The sequence below is a fragment of the Stegostoma tigrinum genome, chromosome 24, assembly GCF_030684315.1.
Source record: "Stegostoma tigrinum isolate sSteTig4 chromosome 24, sSteTig4.hap1, whole genome shotgun sequence".
Classification (NCBI taxonomy): Eukaryota; Metazoa; Chordata; class Chondrichthyes; order Orectolobiformes; family Stegostomatidae; genus Stegostoma; species Stegostoma tigrinum.
Window position 1 is genome coordinate 28,970,687 of NC_081377.1, and position 20,884 is coordinate 28,991,570.

Here is a 20,884-nt window from a genome sequence, read left to right on the forward strand (position 1 = left end):
AAATTTTCTTCCACAAGCACTGATCCAATTTGCTGTTGGCATAATGTAGTGAGTATTGAATCTGCTTCCCCACCATTTCAGGGAGTGCACTCCAGGCCATAACAAAGCATTGAATATGTATTTTTTTAAAAAAAAACCTTAATTCCCAGAGGCTTTTTTTTAAACCAAATTATTCAAACTGATTTATTGTCAGAGGGAGAGGGAGATGGTTTTACTAGCCAGTTGCCAATTTTGAACATTCCAATTTCATTTAAACACATTTTCTGCTGGACCAAATACATGGAAACCTTTAATAACTGTTGTTATGGGACACAGAGGGGAGAGAAAATCTTGTTTTTTAACAAAAGAAATGCCGTGTTTGCTCAAAAAATCCTTTGAAACTGTATAAATCAACCAGAGCAGAAACTGATTTTGTCACTCAGCATACAAAAATGCCTGCACAAGCACACCACCATTCATCACCTTACTCGGGCATCAGTGATCCATCAAAGACTTTTAAAACTAGGCAGGTACATGAGGTTAGTAACGTAACAAGGTCACAGACAGAAAAGGGAGGTAGAACTAAGCGTGACTGCTTTTTCAAGGAGACCAAACAGGCACAATGAGCTGAATTACTTCCTTCTCTGCAGCATGTTTGTGATTCAGTGATAGCCTTCAGGCCAATTCTGGATTTGACTTTTCAGAATGAGCGACAAAGTCCACAACTACATGGAAATATTTATTTGTGTTCTTCTCCCCGCGAGGACGGCGCATGTCAAATAGAGTCAGATATGAAGACCACAAGGAGCCAAACTTGGAAAATTGTATGCTCAAGTGTTTGTGCATTTGTGGTCAAGTCTCCTAAGCTTCAGTGTGCCGTTGGAGTCAGACACGCGCGTGGTAAATTTGCAGACAAGGAATCTGAATTAGGTTTGATGGAAAATGTTAGCCTTTACCAGATACATAAAACTACCTGGCAAAGTGATAAAAATCAAACACTGACTAGACCCCTTTTGCATAGCAGTAAATATAATGAGAACTCTTAAGTACTGAGTATGTTTCATAAGGAATAATTTTGATATTAAGCTGTTTGGAGAGATTAGACGAGCTGGGATTTAACCTCGCAGATGAGAGAACATAAAGGGAAGATTTAATAGGAGTGTTCAAAATCATAAAGCATTATGAAAAGCAAAATAAAGGACAAATGGTGCCACTGTTAAAAAGGGTTGGTAATTACATGGAATTAAGATATTTGGCAAAAGAGAAAGGGGTAAGTTGAAGAGAGAAAAGATACATAGCTAAAGCTATCATTACGTCCACACTGCCTGAAAGGGTAGTGGGAACAAAATCAACAGTAACATTCAAAAGGGAATTGGATGAATGCTTGAAGTGTAAGAAATTGCAGAGACAGTGGAGAAAGAGCAGGGTTATGGTGCTAATTGATTAGTTGAAAGAGCTGACGTGGGCATAATGGGCCTTCTGTGCTGTAAGATTCAATTTTCTTTTTATTACTCCAATAGTTCCCAGTTCTCACCTAGAGTATACGTCTCTGCCAGAGTACAATGTTATTGACTTTGTAATGTCATCCAAGTGCCATTTCACTATTGAGAGTGTTGAGAAAGTGGGGAGGAGCAGGGCTGTACCACCTTTGAAACCTCTGCAATCGAGCAGAATCCTACCTCAAACTCACGTCTGTACAGTTCAGTGGATATTGCCTGGATGACAAGCCAAAATCCTACCCCCCTTGGTTCTTCGCCCACAGCTGAGGAGTACTGAGGCAACAAGGTTCCAACAGCTATTACTCACTAAGCCATCCAGAGGGTTTAGCTTATTGAGATAAACTTTGCTGGGGTGGAGAATCCTGGGGCATGAGGCATGAAAAGTGGTTTTGTCTGTACCTATCAGATCGAATATACTTTACTCTGTAACTTGTTGGAGGTGCAAGCTGATAACTGTATGCAACAAGGACCTCACACACTGACGGAATTAACAGCAAAAAGGCAGAAATCAAGTGGCGAGTTCTGGAGATCCATAACTGAACATATTTCAGTTCCTAATTTTGCCAAATATTTGCATCTATTATTTCACCCGCACAATGTGGCCCATCATTTGTAACTGTTCTGTTCTTTACTGGTGGATAGTGATGAACTGTATTAACGCAATAGCTACAATGATGATGCCATTTTTTTTCAGCTAGGGTATAATTAATTGCACCATTAACTTAATTGGCAGTTGCCATGGCTGCATTGGCTGCACTCTGTACCGCTAATCAGGAAGCCAAGGATTCAGCGGACAGTTTTTACGGACACCCTCAGTAGTACAAAGGAACGCAGCACTGAGGAAGCTGCTATTTATTTGGAGGCACATAAAAAAATTCAACAGTGCTATTTTGAAAAGCAAGTAACTTGCCAGTAAGTATCTTTCAAACACTAAACCAGATAATTTGGTCATTTTCTACATTGCAAATGGTGACTTCAATGCAACAAGTTAGTTGCAAAGTGCTTTGGGACATTGAGGTTGTGAGAAGTGTTACATTAATGCAAACTTTGCCTTGTATTTAAAAAAATTACTGTTTGTGAGAACATGCTGCATGCAAATTAGCTAAAATCATTAAAATACTGAGTGCACATCATTCACTGTGAAGTATTTGGGACTTCTTGAAACCATGGAACATGTGTCTGTGGATATGAAACGAAAGAGATTGGAAACATATTCACAAATAACAATTGGTGCAACTTACAAATCTGATGTAATGTTTATTCAGTTGTTCTGTATTGTTGGGCTCAGTGTCGTCTCAAATCATACCTCCATGAATAATCTGAGTATTGGAAAAGTCTGCCTTTAAATACACTAATTGTGTTATGTCAGAGCTTAATACACAAGCTGGAAAAACTAAGGATTTTAAATATTTGGAAACCAAACAGTTACGCTCTGTTCAAATGTACTAGACAGGTGTGTCTGAGGTTTATTCCACTGTTTATCTGGAAAAACATGGGCTAACACATAGGAAAATTGTGGAGCTGAAAGACATGTTTGGTTTTCGACTACGTGAAGGGATTTCTTTCAGTCTTGGCCTCCCAGAATGCTCATGATTCATCTCCTCTGTACTAAGCATCATTCCTCAGCTAGCACCACACAGGTCACTGTTTAGAATCATTGAATTTTACAGGACAGAAGGTGGCCATTCAATCCATCATGTTTGTACTGGCTAGCTTGATGCATGGAAGTGTCTTGTCAGACTTTTTAATGTTGCTCGTCAACGAATTGTAAACCTCTACCAGCTGAGCAAGCTAGTGGTGTTAAGACGAGTGGGCAAAAACAGGACAGCAGAGCCTACCCACAGTGCAAAACCCAGTGAGGGCAAACACCCACCATCTAGGACTTGGACTGGAAATGTCTCATCATCTGATGTGTTTTGTCATTGGGGAGGCCATTCAACAACAAAAAGGACATCCATGTGGCTTCCAGACCTCATGCCTGACAACCAGACTGGGAGCTCATAGGCAGGGATCATTGTCATTAGGTCTCTATCCAGCCAAGATGACCCAATAATGGATGTTAAATGGCACTTGATATTTACAGCATGTTGCTGCCACTACACACATGAGGGGAACTTGCGTAACCAGTACCCCCATCCGCAATTCTTTCGACATCACCCTAACTTGAATTAGGGGTCTTGCACTTATCTGAATGGGGCCAGCCCCCTGACCCATATGGATCTACATCTGTCTCGCACCTTCTTTCTGAAACCAGCTAACAGTACCACCCCAGCTGTAACCACAAATGGTCAATTACTGCATTCCGGCGGTCGATCAACCAGCCAATACCATCACTCCAGCTGCAACCAAGAGTGGCTGTTAGCTCTTTCTGGAGCTGCCCATCGGTGGCACGATGAACAGTGTGTTGGGGAAAGCTATGTAAAAACCAACACCATAGGGAACCAGTCAGGCAAGGCTCTCTCAGCAGACCCATCTAAGAGAGGCATAGTTACTCCTGCCAAAGAGCTACGCAGCTTGTCCCATTCTCCACCCCCATCTCCATAGTCCTCTATCCAGCTCTCTTTTGAAACCTCCTATGAATCTAACTCCACCACTGTGCCAGACCAGCGCATTCCAAATCCTAACAACTCAGACAGGAGACAGGAGGTGAAGCTTTTCAGTGATGCCTTCTGTGGCCAAAGAGGACACAGTGCTACTCCTATATTCAAGTGGCAGATGAAGACTGAATAATTTGGTGGAGTACTATAGAGCCATACTCAGATCAGCACTTTCAGGAAAGGATAAACCAGCTACTTCAACACAATTCAGACAAATCCATCCCTTGGCAAATTTTCTCAGCTTGTGTGCTCCAGGATGAATGGGAAGCCTTCTTCACAAGGGAGGAGGTCACCACAGAAGAAAGGTCATCCTGCTTGTGCACTCCTTCATATGCATAGTTATCAAACATTTCCTTCCTTTAGGCCTGCATTCATAACAACCGTCAGTATTAATGTGTTTTCATTTCATACAGGATACATCACTCTGCAAACAGGACAAGCTTCAACTCAGATTTACACAACAGTTTCAGAACTGACAGACAGGAGTGGAAATCAAATCCCTGACACACCCAGTGCATTACTGGGTAAGTTCTGCACTGTCAGATTTGCTGTCTTTTAGATGAGAAATTAAACTGAGGACCCTCTCTGCCCTCTTAAGTGGGTGTGACATGGTTAATTCAAAGAAGTGAAGGAGGAGGTCACTTGAAATGGCTAAATACTTATCTATCCAACCTTCACCAGAGCAGATTATCCAGGCACCATTACTGTGCTTTCAGCAAGAGCTTACTTTGTGCAAACTGGTGGCTGTATTTCCTAAATTACAACATTAACTACAGCCTAACACAGCAAAACAGCACAGTGCCTCAGTGGTTAGCACTGCTGCTTCACAGCACCAGGGACCTAGGTTCAATCCCAATCTTGGGTAACTGTTTGTCTGGAGTTTGCACATTCTACATGCCTCCATAGGCTTCCTCTGGGTGCTCTGGTTTCCTCCCACAATCAAAGATATGCAAGTTAGGTGAATAGGCATGCTAAATTGCCTGGGGTGTCTAAGGATATATAAATTAGGTGGATTAGCCAGGCTAGCAATAAAATGGGTGGAGTAATGGGATGTTCTTCAAGGGTTGTTGCAGACTCAGTGGGGTGAATGGTCTCCTTCTGCACTGTAGGGATTCTATGAAAACCACTTTGCAACAACACTATAGAGAGAGTATACAACTATTGATGGTCAGGAGCAAAACTCCCAGCCAAAGGCATCAGAAAGAGCACTCATGACTGAATCTCAGGCACATTGGAAATATCATATTCATCATACAGTCACATTAGATCCAATGTGGTTGCTCGCTCTTTTGCATTATGTGCAGTCGAGCTTTCACAATTATGTCAACATTGAGGATGGTCTTCAGGTGACACGAGATTGGGCAGCAGTAGTAATTAGACCAGGTTTAATTTTTAAAATGTCAGTTTAAATCCATACATTCAGCTCCTACATTTAGATTTTCATTTTAATTCCTTATAGTCTAATTTATAACGTAAACATGTCACATTATAATTACACTCTTCAACCAGAGACAGCACTGCAGAACCTCCACAGGGGAGCAGTGGCATGGGTTTGAGGGAGGAAGGTAAGTGTCACTGTGTAAACTTACATGGACAGTCCTCATTGCAAACGTAAACATGGGAACTCACAAATGAATATACAGAAATTGTGAACATAACGATTTCTTATTCAGCTGCATTTCTGCTGGTAGTTTTACACTTACTCCTGCTCTTGAACTCACCACATCTCTTAATTGGAATAAAGACTGGGAGGTAATAATTCTCCAGTATGTCATCCAGAGCCCTAATTTTCACATGCAGAGGACAATGAATATTCATTAATTATTTGATTATAGATGATCATTAGAGCCCAGATCCACATTCCTGCATTCCCAGCAGGGAGTTAATTAACCAATAGAATCCATAGCTGATGTTGCTATGCCCTAACCAAAGGAACCTTTTCTACTGCTAATGTTGATGAATTCAATACCAAAATCAAACTGTAAATATCATCATAGACCCAAGAGATTATCAGTCAGTAAGGTTGCTGTCAAAATTACTCATGATAGTCTTTATTACACTAACACAGGAAAAAGAAGAAATAAAAGCAAAATACAGAAGTGCTGGAGAAATGCAGCAGGTCTGGCATCATCTATGCAGAGAGAAACAGAGTTAATGTCTCCAGGCCGATATGACTCCTCTGCAGAAGTCATAGTGGGTTTGAAATATTAACTCCTTCTCTCTCCACAGACGTTTTCATGTCTGTGAGGTTTCCCCAGTGTTTTCAGTATTTCTTATATAAAAAAATGAACAACTGATGCTATGGATGGACCTGATTCTTAAATAAGCCAAGTTCAAATTTGAATGGCATGACCCCCACCACCCCGATGTTTTGAACACCCTCAACAGCACATATCCTTAGGAGTTACTTTGTTCGCTGCCCTGAAGAACTTTTGTTGACCAGTTAAGAACTACCAGATTTATAGAATTCAAAATTCGCAACTTGATGGAATTTACCTGTAATTTGTGACCTGTGGTTACAGCAATGGGATAGCATCCCATTCCCTGATCACACCCTATAGTTTCCAGGTATCAAAGCCTCACAATGCTTCAACCAGCAATGGCAGTACCCCATTGAGATTTAATTCAAGGATTCAACAGGCAAAGAGAGTCACTGTCATCCAGTATTAGAGGCATACAGCACAGAAGGCGGCCCTTCGGCCCGTGGAGTGTGCTCTGGTCAAAAAGTAACTACCTAACTATTCTAATACCATTTTTCAGCACCTGCCCAGAGCCTTATCTGCTGGCAAAGCCCTGCAGAAGGGGACGTAATTTTATTAGCCCGTTCACGGGCGATGTAAGGAAGCGTTTCTTCAGGCAGCGGCTGGTGAAAATTTGGGACGACCACCCACACACACACACACTAAGAGGCCGCAAGTGCTGCTGAAAAAAATATTACAACCCGAGATTCATCAGGAGAGACTACTGAAGGATCTGGAACCAAGGCTGGAGAGAGTTACGATACAGATCGAATGGATGACAGAACAGGCTCGAGGGACCGAATAGCCTCCTCCTGTTCTGAGGAGAGAGGTGAATCAGGCAGCTTTCATACTGTTGTCTGCGAGAGGAGACTCAGGTAGACAGTTGCGGACGGTGGGAACGGTGTCAAGAAGCGATAAACCCACTGCCCCCCCCCCCCCTCCTTCCAAGGGCCGCTGAACTCTGTGAGCAAGGTCACACGGAGAGTCAAGTCTATATCGTGGGGAATGTGGGAGAGCCGCGAGGGATCACAGAAAACAACAAGATAACATCAAAACGGGATGACTTCACCTCTGGCTGCTGCTGTTTATAAACAAGGTGAGACCAGCCTCTCAGTCTTCAGCTGGAGGCGCTTGAAAGAGGAAGACACGCAGCGACTGTTCAAAGTGTAAGAACAGCTTTCCAGACAACTCCTCCCTCTCCATCTGCCATTATTCCCGAAAGCAATATAGTAAGCTTCCCGAGACGGGCACCTGCTCAAGAATATATCTTTGCTTATAAATTTTAAAATAGGTGATTACTAGACACCTTGTTTCTCATTCATCAGAACTGATGCAAAGGACGGGATACGATACGGAAGAAATAAAATGTTTCCCAACTGAACTCCAGAAAATCCACACGTTGTGGGAACACAAAGAATCGCGAATCATTAGCGGCGCTGGAACTGCGCTTAAGTAAGGAACATCCTGTAGGAATAAAGGCTTGCCTTGCTACTTTTCTGCAACCACCCCTGCCAGTTTACAGTCTCAAAAGTGCACTGACCTCTTCCAGCGCAGCTACCGTGTTCCTGCAGCTCATCATTTTCGAGGTAAAATTGGAGGTGATCGGCGAGTTGATGTCCTCCAAAGTTTCACTCACAAACTCGGAGATGCTGATCTGTTCCGGCATTCTGACAAAAAAAATTCTAACACTTTTTTTTAAAAAATAAAACAAAATTAAAAGATCGCGATAGTTTTTATCCAGAGCAACGGAAACGCAGGCTGAATGAGCGAAAGTTACAAGCTGCGAATTCACTCGAGTCAGTTTCAGCTACAGGTCACTTTGCATCAAACTCTTCGCCTCAATCACGTGGGGCTCGACTGGGATACGATTTAAAGCAACATTGTACCGCGCAGGAACACGTCAGGGAGGAGAAATCAGGGACTTCTTTCGCTCTACTTTGGAATATGTTTTCCTTTTTGGTTCTGTGTCTACATTCTCTGCTCCCCAACATCAACTTTTCTTTTAAATCACCCTTTCTAAATTAACATTCACCGAATAATTTTCCTCCCTTCTTCCCAATGATTTGTTTTTTTCTCCCATATCCTCCTGTCATCAGAGTGCTGCTTTCACACAGGAAAGAAAAAAGCCGGACTCCCACACGCATGTTTAGGGCTATTCAACTGCGGAGGAATCACAGCCTGATTCTTTGCGGAGGGTGTCGCTGGAAAACTGTAAAGAGCAGGACCCTTAACTGATTCCCCTGCCCCCTCTCTTCCTAAAGCAAGGTGATTTTTTTTGTTCAACTGTAGCTTCCCCCAGTGTAACTCGCTAAATGTAGTTCAATGGAGACTGACTGGCTAGTTTATGGGCTGAAAGCAGTTCTGTTCTGCTAGGGCCGCTGTCAGTACACGCCAGGCCACCGGGAGAGCTGAAAGGGAATTTATTGCTGGAGGTTGGGGTTGCAGTATGTCAGATAATCCAACAAATGAATTCTTGTTGACATTTGCATATCCCTTGCTAATTTCTCTTTGTCTTGTCGGAAGTGTGGGGAATTTCGCTGGAATCTGTGACAGCGCAGTTTCATCATTTCATAGCCATCACTACACCACAAAAAATGCAATAAAAAATTCCAGCGTTTCCCTGATTGATCATGTTGCATCCAATTGCAATGCTTGTGCCATGGTTCTCTGAAACAATGCCCAGGCAGCCCTGTGCAGTACTGAGGGAATGCAGCGCTGTTGGAAGAGCCATCTTTCAGATGAAACATTAATACATTAAATAGAGGCCCTGTTTACCTTCTTGTATGTTCATCGATATTTTGCAGTTTGGATGTGGTTTTTTTGTCATCGCAGCAGTGGACTCGTGTGATATGTTGCTTTAGTTTTAGTGATTTCCTTATTTAACGTCAGTATGGTAGAGGGAAATTAGATGGGGTTGTGGTGGTAGGGAGAGGAGAGCAGACCACCTGGAACTTCCTGGATGTAAACCTGGGGAAAGGGTAGTGGGATGAAGCCGTGGGCTGAGAGATTTCTGAATATAGAGAAATCGACACTGATAACCGACACTATCCGGTGTGGCCAAAACACTCCTGTCTCCTATACTATTTACATCTATGCTATTAACCGCACATACAATCCCAGTACTTAGTCTTTTTTAATCTCCAATAGGAAACTATTCCAAGAATCGGCACTCTGTGTTAAGAAGTTCCTGGAATCAGTCTTGCATTTGTCTTTCATTATTGTGCTCCCTGCTGTCCTCCTCTCACTGTTTAATACTATTATTTGGATTGACCTTCCTGCACCTAATGACAATCTTCCAATTTCAGAATATTTTATTATTTCCTTTCAAGGAAAGAGCCCCGACTTTATTAAGTGGGAATCTAATGGGGTTGTGGGGGCACGGGGATGTGGAGGTTGTATCCAGTAACGGAGAGTGGGTTTCAAGATGGAATCGATCTTTCATAAATGTGGTCTCCTGGTTTCATTATTGTCTTTATTGTGTCAGGTACAATGGATTTGAGGTGTATATCTTGTATGAAGACATTTACCAGCTCAGAATCTGTACCCATGCTTTTTTGATCAAAAATATACTTTATGGAACAACTAACAGATTTAGATTTAGGTTTTATTGTCATGTATATTAACTTACAGGGATACAGGAGTACACTGAAAAGTTGCCATCTTAAGCACAAAGGTACCTAGGTACAAAAGTAGAAAAATAAAGACTGAAGTTAGAAAGTTCTACACTACAGTTCTTCTCAGTATAAAGTAGAAAAATTAAGAAATAAAGTTAGAAGTTAAACATTACAGTCCTTTCTTAAGCCATGGACTGCAGATAGTCCATGTTGGGCTTTCCCCATGCGTCCTCCCCCACCCCCCACGACCCCGTGCTGGGCACGTTTACACTTGCACCGGGCTAAGTCCTGCCTGGGCTCACCTGCCATTCAGCCGCTGACTGCCATTCAGCCACTGACTGCCATTCACATTCGTGTTGGACCCCATCCACTGCCACCCTCTGCCACCGCTACCATGCTCCATCACCACTGCTGCCTCCATGACCAAGTTCTCTCCAGAAGATAAGTTTTAAAAAAAACACTTAAAAAAACTAAAGAAGAGAGAAAAGAAATGAGAAATGGAGATGAGAAAGAAAGGCAGATAGAATGGGCAAGGCTGGGCCTCAGGAGACCAGACACTGCCTGTTCTGCCACTACCATCTTGAGGAAAGTACGTTCAAAGACATTTCGAATTGGATGTATATTTTAAAAATTTCCAAAGGAGTTTGTTGCACTCGTGGGTGGCTCAGTGCAGTTGCCATGCATGTGACATTTCCCGTACATACTTAACGACTAGCATGCAACTCCCTCAAACTTTAACATCTTCCTCAGCGCTTTGTCCCAGTTCTTGGAATGAGCCAGTCTGCAACATTCAGTCACAAGCAAATCTTTGCACTGGATGACCAACAAGTTTGTGACAGACTAAAGAGTATCTTTTACAGAGCTGATGATCCTTAAGCAGCAGTTGGTTTTTGTCTTGGAGTGTTCGCCTGGGAATAGCCCGTAGGGTACAGCCAGTCCAAGTACCCATGCTTTTGCTTTTGTAGTCAAAGAGTATCATATATTCACAAAACATCCTAAGTGAGATTGCAAAACAATTCAAATTGGACGTCACAAAAAGTGCAACAAAACAATTACTACTTTCCCTGATTGATCATGTTGAATCTAATTGCAATGCTTGTGCCATGGCTCTCTGAAACAAAGCCCAGACTGCCCTCTGCAGTACTGAGGGAATGCAGTGCTGTTGGAAGTGCCATCTTTCAGACACAACATTAAAACATTAAGTACAGGCCCTGTCTACTTTCTTGGGTATTCATAAAGATCTAACTTTGAAGAAAAAGTGGACAAGATTTTCCCTGTGTCCTAACCAATATTCACCATTGCCAAACGCCACTGAAGTAGTTTATCTGCTTCATGTCAAATTTCTGGTTTTTGGTGGTTGTTGTTGAAGCAGTGTTTCTGACATTGCAACAGTGACTACACTTCACTGGCAACAAAGCATTTTGGAGCATCCTATTAACACGAAAAGTGCCATAGAAATACAAATCACATCAGTCTTCTTTAATCTCTGTTGGTGCTGACATTCACTCCTAGTTGGGACTGGTATTGTAAGAGTTAAAAATCAGTGCAATTCATTTCAGCTCCACTCCCAACTTCTCAACTCAGTCTGTGTGGTCTTGCAGCCTGGAATAACACTTCTCATATTTCCAGCTGAGAAACTGCTCTTATTTTCAATATCATCCTAGTAAGTAGATTCGAAGGTTCACCAATCCCCACCCCAGCCTAGCCACCTCCCTTCAGTTCCTGGCAACTGGAATATGTCATGGCCCTGCATGCAATATGCTTTAGGAGCTGGCCACACAGATGGCGTGCTGTCACTAGCTAAATAAATAACAAGTGGGAAAAATTGCCTACAGTTCTTGCCAGATTTTCTGACCCTTATAGCCCACTTTTGCAAGCTATTTCCTTTACTTCCACTGCCAGTGTAGTGCTAAGACAGGGACCAAAGACAGCATCAGAGCTAATCAACATAAATATAATGTGTTTAATTCCACCAAACAAGAAAATCTCAACTTCCATCCTGAATAAAAAGAAAAGGAATTACATTTTCTCTGTTGTCCATGATCACAGATGGAGTGAAGTACTTCTGTTGTTAATGTGGCCATGTTGTAATGTCAAAAGCACAGCAGGTAATTTATGCACAGGAAGCTCACATACAATGCAAAGAAACACATAACCTGATGATCTGTTTTATTGATGGTGGTTATGGAAAATACTTCTCCGAGACACGAGAAAACACTACCACAACATATCGCGATGAAATCCATTCAAGGGCGAAGATGGGAGCCTGGCTTTAAGATCATATCCAAACGACAGCACCTCCAAAAGCAAAGCACTCACTTATTGCCACACTAAAGTGTTAGCTTTGATCATGTGCTCAAGTTCCTGAAACAGGCCTCAAACCCACAACCTTCTAACTTTAGAGATGAAATGCAAATGCTGAGCCATGGATAATACCTACAATCTGTTAAATCAGCTTGTATTACCCAAGGGAGCAGTTTGTAAATCCACCAATCGGCCTCGGGACTCAAATCAAACATGGAAAAGATAACATCAATGGTTTGCACTTATGGTCACTGTCCCATGTGCCATGAGAAGGGAGTCTTGACTCAGTGGCCTAGCTTTCTCTACTGAGGTATCAAGTTATGGGTTCAAGTCCCAGATCAGTAACTTGGGCACAAAGTCTAGGCTGACACTTCCAGTGTAGTCCTGGAAAGTGCTGCATTGTTGCAAGTGCCATTTTTCAGGCAAGATGCTGACATGTATCCATAAATGATAGAAAAGAATATGTGTGTGAGATGATAAGTAAGTCTGTGATGACACAAAGATTGGCCAGGTGATTGATTTTGAGAAGGAAGATGTTAGGTTGCAGGAGGATATAAACAAATTGGTCAGATGGACAGATCAGCAGCAGATGGAATTTAACCCTGATAAGCGTAAGGTGATGCCCTTTTGGAAGAAGTAACAGGACAAGGGAGTACTCGATGAATGGTAGAATACTAGGAAGCTCAAAGAAACCAAGGAATCTTGGGGTGCTTGTCCACAGATCCCTGAACCAGGAGGACAGGTTAATAGGGTAGTTAAGGGATATCTGGGACACTTGTCTTCATCAATTGTGGCATAGATTATAATTGAAGGGACATCATGTTGGAAGTGTTCAGGACCTTCATCGGTCCGCAGCAGTAGTATTGTGTGCGGTCTCGACACTGCACTATAGGATGGATATGATTGCACTGGAGGGGAGACAGAGGCAATTCACCAGGATATTGCCTAGGATGGAGCATTTTAGCAATGAAGAGAGGCTGGATAGGTTCTGGTTACTTTCTTTGGAGCAGAAAAGGTTGAGAGGGGACTTGACTGAGGTATATAAGATTATGAGGAGCATGTAAGAGTGGATGGAAAGTAGCTTAGTTCTCCTTCGTAGAAGAGTCAATAACAAAGGACAATACAACACAGGAGCAGGCCCTTCGGCCCACCAAACCTGTGCCAACACATGACACCTTTCTAAACTAAAAACGATTTACCTCTATGTGATCTACATCCCCCTTCTCCCTGCCTATTCATGTATCTGTCAAAATGCCTCTTAAATGTTACTACTGTATCTGCTACTACCACCTCCTCTGGTAACACATTCCAGGCACTTACCACCCTCTGTGCAAAAATTTGCCTGTCAAAGCTCCTTTAAACTTACCCATGTCCCCTAGTGATTGAAATTTTTACCCTGAGAAACACACGCTGACTATTCATTTTGTCCATGCCTCCCATAATGTTGTAAACTTCTATCATGTCGCTTCTCAGCCTCCAATGCTCAAGTGAAACAAACCTAAGTTTTTCCAGTCTCTCCTCGTAGCTCCAAACCAGGCATCATCCTGGCAAACATTTTCTGTGCCCTTTTCAAAGCCTCCACATCCTTCTGCAGTGTGGTGACCAGAGCTGTAAGCAATTTTCCAACTGTGGCTTAGCTAAAGCTCTACACAGCTGCAATATGACTTGCCGATTTGTACACCCTATGTTCTGACCAACGAAGGCAAGCATGCCATATGCTTTTTGATCACTTTATCCACTTCTGTTGGTTCTTCGAGGGAACTGTGGACCTGCACACCTAGATCGCTCTGTATGTTAATGTTTCACAGGTTTCTGCTATTTACTGTATACTTCCCTCCTGCATTAAACCTTCCAAAATGTATCACCTTGCATTTGTCTGGATTAAATTCCAGCAGTTATTTCTCCACCCAAGTCTACAGCCTATCTATATCCTGCTGTATCCTCCGGCAATCATCCTCACTATCCACAGCTCCACAAATTTTCATGTCATATGCAAACTTAATAATCAGACCACCTACATTTTTATCCAAGTCATTTGTATATATTACAAATAATACTTAACCTTGTGGAACACGACTGATCGCAGACCTCCAGTCAGAAAAATACCACTCAACAACTGCCCTGTGTTTTCTATGGCCAGGGCAGTTCTGTCTCTATCTTACCAGTTCACCACAGATCCCATGTGACATCACCTTCTGTATCAGCCTACCATGAGCGACATTGCTAAAGCCCAGATAGGCAATAATCAACTCCCCTCATCAATTACCTTTGTTACTTCCTAAAAGGGCAACTTTAATCAATATTGTCATTTGTACAGTCCAGTGAAAAGCATTCCGACACCATCTTGGATTGCAGAATAAATTACTGACTAAATTATATAAATTGTAATTGAATAAATTAATATTAAATTGATATTACTAAAACTGACACTTCAAATGTTCATCTTTGCCTCTCTGTAGACTTCACCCTCCCAGTTCCACCAATCGCTGCTGTCAAATGCATCACCTTGCATTTGTCTGGATTAAATTCCAACAGTTATTTCTCCACCCAACATCATCCCTGGAGACCTGGCAATGTGCTTCTGTTATTTACTGGCACCATTGCTACTGTGCCTGCTGCCTCCAAGCTGGAAATGGTCACACTGTGCAGGTCCTGCACCTTGTCCAATGCTGGACTTCGTCAGTCCCGGCTCCAAGTTGACTGATTTATCCTGGCTTGTCTTCCAATGTTGCCACCCAAGATGAAGCAGGGCCCCTGCCTCCCAGCCTTATGGTGAATGGCGGAAGGTTTAGAGGGGATTTGAGGAAAATGCTTTCACCCAGAAGGTAGTAGGAATTTTGGAATGCATTGGGAGCGTAGTTGAGGCAGGAAACCTCAACAATCTTTAAAAAGTCCTTGGATGAGCTCTTGGAATGTCATAACTTTCAAGGCAATGGGCCAAGTGCTACAAAATCAGACTAGTCACTATAGATTCAAGGCCCATTCTGTACTGTATGATTCAGTTGCCATCAATATAACAGAGAATATACTCCAAAAGTATGTCATTGACTGTTAAAAAAAAGCTTTGGACATCCTGAGTTTGTGTAAAATATTACAGAATTAAAAATCCTTCCTTTTCCTTGTTGATAATTCTGTATGTGAGCTTCAGGTAAGGATAAAATCTGGCTTATTTACACTCTCCAACCGTCAAATATCCCTCCACCGTTGAACAGCCTGCTGATACTCACCATGTAGACTCCGACATAAAGATGAGGTATGGGAGAACTGTAATTGTAATATCACAAGAAGCTTTATGGTGCCATGGTTTAAATTAGAACAGCTGTGTAGTGGGCCTTCTCTGGGATTTCTGCAAAACAGCTGGAGCAGTGCTGGCTGTCCTGGGCGTGAGAGGGTGGGGATGTTTACACAGTGGAATTAAACCACAGAGAATTTTATTCTGAGAAAGATTTAGTGTAAATGATTCGATGATATCAGCTCAGAAATTTCAATGAGTTCACAGCTGTGTGCTGCCTTATTATAATGAGGAGGAGAGAGAGTTCACTTCAGCATCAAATAAGGAACCAGAGGCAGATTAACACACAAGGGTTTATAACCATGCATCAGATGCAGATTAATACATGAAGGCAAGTGGGAGATAAATGCATGGGGAAAGGAGTGTGTGTGAGTCTCAAAAGTTTTTAATATCACTCTGCTGGTACAAATTAGCAGAGCCCCAATGGAACAACATTCAAACTGATGGAAGAATGAACATCATCAACTTGCATTTACATATTGCCTTCAATGTATTGAAAAACATATCAAGCCTTTCACAACAAACTAAATTTGATACTCAGCCGCTGGAGGAAGTGGTAGAACAAGTGGCTTGGTCAAATAGACTGGTTTTAAGAGCAACCTGAATAAAGTAGGAAGAGAGGTATAAAAAGGGAATTCTGGGACTTAAAGCCGTGGGAGCCAATGCCCTAGCTGCCATTATCATCAGAGATATGTAAAAGGTCAGAATTAGAGGTATGGGCTTAAAGAGATGGGGGAGACATGAGCCCCTGGGGAATTTTAAAGGATGAAGCCTTTAAATTTGAGACAGGAACCAATGTGTTAACAATCACAGGGGTGATGTGTGACTGAGATTTGACGCCAGTCAGGACACAAGCAGTCAAGGTATGAATGAGCTCCAGTTTATAAAGGATGCATTTTAGAAGGCCAGTTAGGAAAGCATGAAAAGTAGAAGAAAGGTGATCAATTTGCATTGTGAACTCTGCTTTTTTTTTTCCACGGATGCAGCCGTAATCATCGTTATTTCCAAGATTGTCTGTTTTTATTTCAAGTATCTGGTATCCACAGTATTTTGTTTTTGCTTTGGAGTCACAAAGGCATGAAACTCATATCTGCCAAAGTTTTGAAAGTGCGGTGGCACAGTGGCTCAGTGGTTAGCTCTGCTGCCGCATGGCGCCAGGGACCCAGATTCGATTCCACCCTCAGATGACTGTCTGTGTGGGTTTCCTCTGGGTGCTGCGGTTTCCTCCCACAGTCCAAAGATGTGCAGGCTAAGTGGATTGGTCATGCTAAATTGCTCTTAGTGTTCAGGGATGTGGAGATTAGCAGGGTTATAGGAGGTTGGGTCAGTGTGGACTTGTTGGGCCAAAGGGCCTGTTTCCTCACTGGAGGGATTCTATGACAAAGCATTCAGCAGTGTCTTACACAGCAGATTTACGTGTACATCTCTGCTAAATGCAGCCTATAGCATAATAGAGGGAGCCAGACGGCCCTTTGGTGAGACATCATCAATTTAACTGCTATTTAATTATCTTACTGCTCTGGGATATATTATATTGGAATGCTATTACAAAATTCTTCTATTGCCCATCAATCACTGATCCTACTCCCTGCTCGTTTGTACATGAACTGTAATGTACTTCAGCCTCAATAGACTTAGCCCAAGGATACTGTGGGGTGATTTGAAATTGGACGCTGGCCAAAAATGGGTAATATTGCCAACCCAGGTTTGCATGTGTCCAATTATCTTTTGCCTTGAAGTCAGCAGAAAAAGGAATGGAATATTCACCTGGATCAGTGTAGGCATAAACCTGACCATCGAGCTGAGATATAAACCTGCCAGGGTGGGGGCGTGCAGGGGTGAGAAATGGCATTATCAAGTATTTCAAAAAGGAGGTGGAATGAGCAATCAGATTAATAACTATTCTAAAAATAACACAGACAAGAACGTAGTCTCAATGATATCTAAACCAGTAGACAGAGGTCATGAATCCTCATGTAGTTCATCAGCTCACAGCTTGTGCCAACAGTCTCATCAGAGTATCCTTCCTGTGTTTCAAAGACCTTACCACTTCTGTCACTGCTACACCTTTAACCTTACAACCTTCTACAGTCTCTGCATTCCTCCAATTCTGGTCTCTTACAAATTTCCAATTTTTATCACTTCACAATTGCCTTCACAGATTTCCTCCCGCAAACTATCTACCTCTCAGTTACACTCTCTTCTTTTAAGAATAATCTCAAACCAATTTTTTAAGTCAGGTTTTTGGTTACCAGTCCTATTATCTCCTCTGTGTGACATTTTATTTGGTAATGATACTGTAAAATATAATAGAATGTTTTGCAAAGTTAGAGTTACAATACAGGTAGAAAGCTGTGGTTACACAAGGGCAGTGGTGTCATTTCATAAGCAGTCTATTTCTGCTGTAAAAAATGTGGTCACAAATGTGTAAATTTAGTTTCCTATAGAAGCTGTTAATTTTCACAGATTAGCAACCAAAACTACTTATATTTCACACCTAATTTTGGTTTGAGCTGCTCTTTGATGGAATAATTCATTAACCACACCATTCTCACTGCTTTGACCTTTTTTGAGAACACAACCCAAGCTTTTGTTCTGAACAATTGAAGTCAGACAGTTGGTGTGTCTTTTTGGTGGACTAGTTTTAGTTAATGAACATTTACCACTCCACAACTCCCCTCTGTCCTCTTTGAGCAAGGTAATTTTGTATCCAATTTACAAACTCACTGTGGATCTCATGATATAATCTTCTGGACCAGCCTAGTGTGAGGAAACTTTTCAAATGCTTCAGCAAAGTCCATGTAGACAACATTCACTGCCTAAACTCATCAATCATCTTGGTCATTTCCTCAAAAAAATTCAATCAATTTGAGACAAGACCCCTCTACATAAATAATAAAGTGTGAAGCTGGATGAACACAGCAGGCCAAGCAGCATCTCAGGAGCACAAAGGCTGACGTTTCGGGCCTAGACCCTTCATCAGAGAGGGGGATGGGGTGAGGGTTCTGGAATAAATAGGGAGAGAGGGGGAGGCGGACCGAAGATGGAGAGAAAAGAAGATAGGTGGAGAGGAGAGCATAGGTGGGGAGGTAGGGAGGGGATAGATCAGTCCAGGGAAGACGGACAGGTCAAGGAGGTGGGATGAGGCTAGTAGGTAGGAAATGGAGGTGCGGCTTGAAGTGGAAGGAAGGGATGGGTGAGAGGAAGAACAGGTTAGGGAAGCAGAGACAGGCTGGGCTGGTTGTGCGGTGCAGTGGGGGGAGGGGACGAACTGGGGCTGGTTTTGGGATGCAGTGGGGGAAGGGGAGATTTTTAAGCTGGTGAAGTCCACATTGCTTCCATTGGGCTGCAGGGTTCCCAAGCGGAATATGAGTTGCTGTTCCTGCAACCTTCGGGTGGCATCATTGTGGCACTGCAGGAGGCCCATGATGGACATTTCATCTAAAGAATGGGAGGGGGAGTTGAAATGGTTCGTGAATGGGAGGTGCAGTTGTTTATTGCGACGAGTGTAGGTGTTCTGCAAAGCGGTCCCCAAGACTCCGCTTGGTTTCCCCAATGTAGAGGTAGCCACACTGGGTACAGTGGATGCAGTATACCACATTGGCAGATGTGCAGGTGAACCTCTGCTTAATATGGAAAGTCATCTTGGGGCCTGGGATGGGGGTGAGAGAGTAGGCGTGGGGGCAAGTGTAGCACTTCCTGTGGTTGCAGGGGAAGGTGCCGGGTGTGGTGTTGGAGGACAGTGTGGAGCGGACATGGGAGTCGCTGAGAGAGTGGTCTCTCCAGAAGGCAGACAAGGGTGGGGATGGAACACCATCCATGGCCTCATCACCTCAAGTGACCTCCCACCCACAGCCTCCAACCTCATTGTTCCCCAACCCTGCATTGCCCGTTTCTATATCCCTCCCAAAATCCACAAACCTGCCTGCCCTGATCGACCCATTGTCTCAGCCTGCTCCTGCCCCAACAAACTCATCTCCGACTATCTGGACTCCATTTTCTCCCCTTTGGTCCAGGAACTCCTTGCCTACGTCCGTGACACCACCCACGTCCTCCACCTCCTCCAGAACTTCCAACTCCCTGACCCCCAACACCTCATTTTCAACATGGACGTCCAGTCCCTATACACCTGTATTCCGCATGCAGATGGCCTCAAGGCCCTCCGCTTCTTCCTGTCCCGCAGGCCCGACCAGTCTCCCTCCACCGACACCCTCATCTGCCTAGCCGAACTCATCCTCACCCTCATCAACTTCTCTTTCCATTCCTCCCACTTCCTACAGACAAAGGGGGTGGCCATGGGCACCCGCATGGGCCCCAGCTATGCCTGCCTCTTTGTAGGTTACGTGGAACAGTCCCCAAACCCCACCTCTTCCTCCGTTACATTGATGACTGTATCGGCGCCGCCTCTTGCTCCCTGGAGGAGCTCGAACAGTTCATCCACTTCACCAAAACCTTCCACCCCAACCTTCAGTTCACCTGGGCCATCTCCAACACATCCCTCACCTTCCTGGACCTCTCAGTCTCCATCTCAGGCAACCAGCTTGTAGCTGATGTCCATTTCAAGCTCACCGACTCCCACAGCTACCTAGAATACACCTCCTCCCACCCACCCTCCTGCAAAAATTCCATCCCCTATTCCCAATTCCTCCGCCTCCGCCACATCTGCTCCCACGATGAGGCATTCCACTCCCGCACATCCCAGATGTCCAAGTTCTTCAAGGACCGCCACTTTCCCCCCCACAGTGGTCGAGAACGCCCTTGACCGGGTCTCCCGCACTTCCCGCAACACATCCCTCACAACCCGCCCTGCCACCACCGCCCAAAGAGGATCCCCCTCATTCTCACACACCACCCCACCAACCTCTGGATACAACGCATCATCCTCCGACACTTCCGCCATCTACAATCCGACCCCACCACCCAAGACATTTTTCCATCCCCACCCTTGTCTGCTTTCCAGTGAGACCACTCTCTCCGTGACTCCCTTGTTCGCTCCACATTGCCCTCCAACCCCACCACACCCGGCACCTTCCCCTGCAACCGCAGGAAATGCTACACTTGCCCCCACACCTCCTCCCTCACCCCTACCCCAGGCCCCAAGATGACTTTTCATATTAAGCAGAGGTTCACCTGCACATCTGCCAATGTGGTATACTGTATCCATTGTACCCAGTGTGGCTTCCTCTACATTGGGGAAACCAAGCGGAGGCTTGGGGGCCGCTTTGCAGAACACCTCCGCTCGGTTCGCAATAAACAACTGCACCTCCCATTCACGAACCATTTCCACTCCCCCTCCCATTCTTTAGATGACATGTCCATCATGGGCCTCCTGCAGTGCCACAATGATGCCACCCGAAGG

At 43.7% G+C, this 20,884-nt stretch overlaps 1 protein-coding gene across 2 annotated transcripts in view; it reads right to left on the reverse strand.

The window, feature by feature from the left end:
- The window catches only part of LOC125465001 (arf-GAP with SH3 domain, ANK repeat and PH domain-containing protein 2-like), a 78,525-nt gene extending 70,355 nt beyond the window's left edge, over positions 1-8,170 (reverse strand). For both annotated transcript variants that reach the window (XM_048558024.2, XM_048558023.2), the window contains exon 1: positions 7,856-8,170. In XM_048558024.2, coding sequence (XP_048413981.1) covers positions 7,856-7,981 — 126 coding nt within the window. In that variant the 5' untranslated portion in view covers positions 7,982-8,170. The remainder of the gene's footprint in view (positions 1-7,855) is intronic.
- Positions 8,171-20,884: the final 12,714 nt, after the last annotated feature.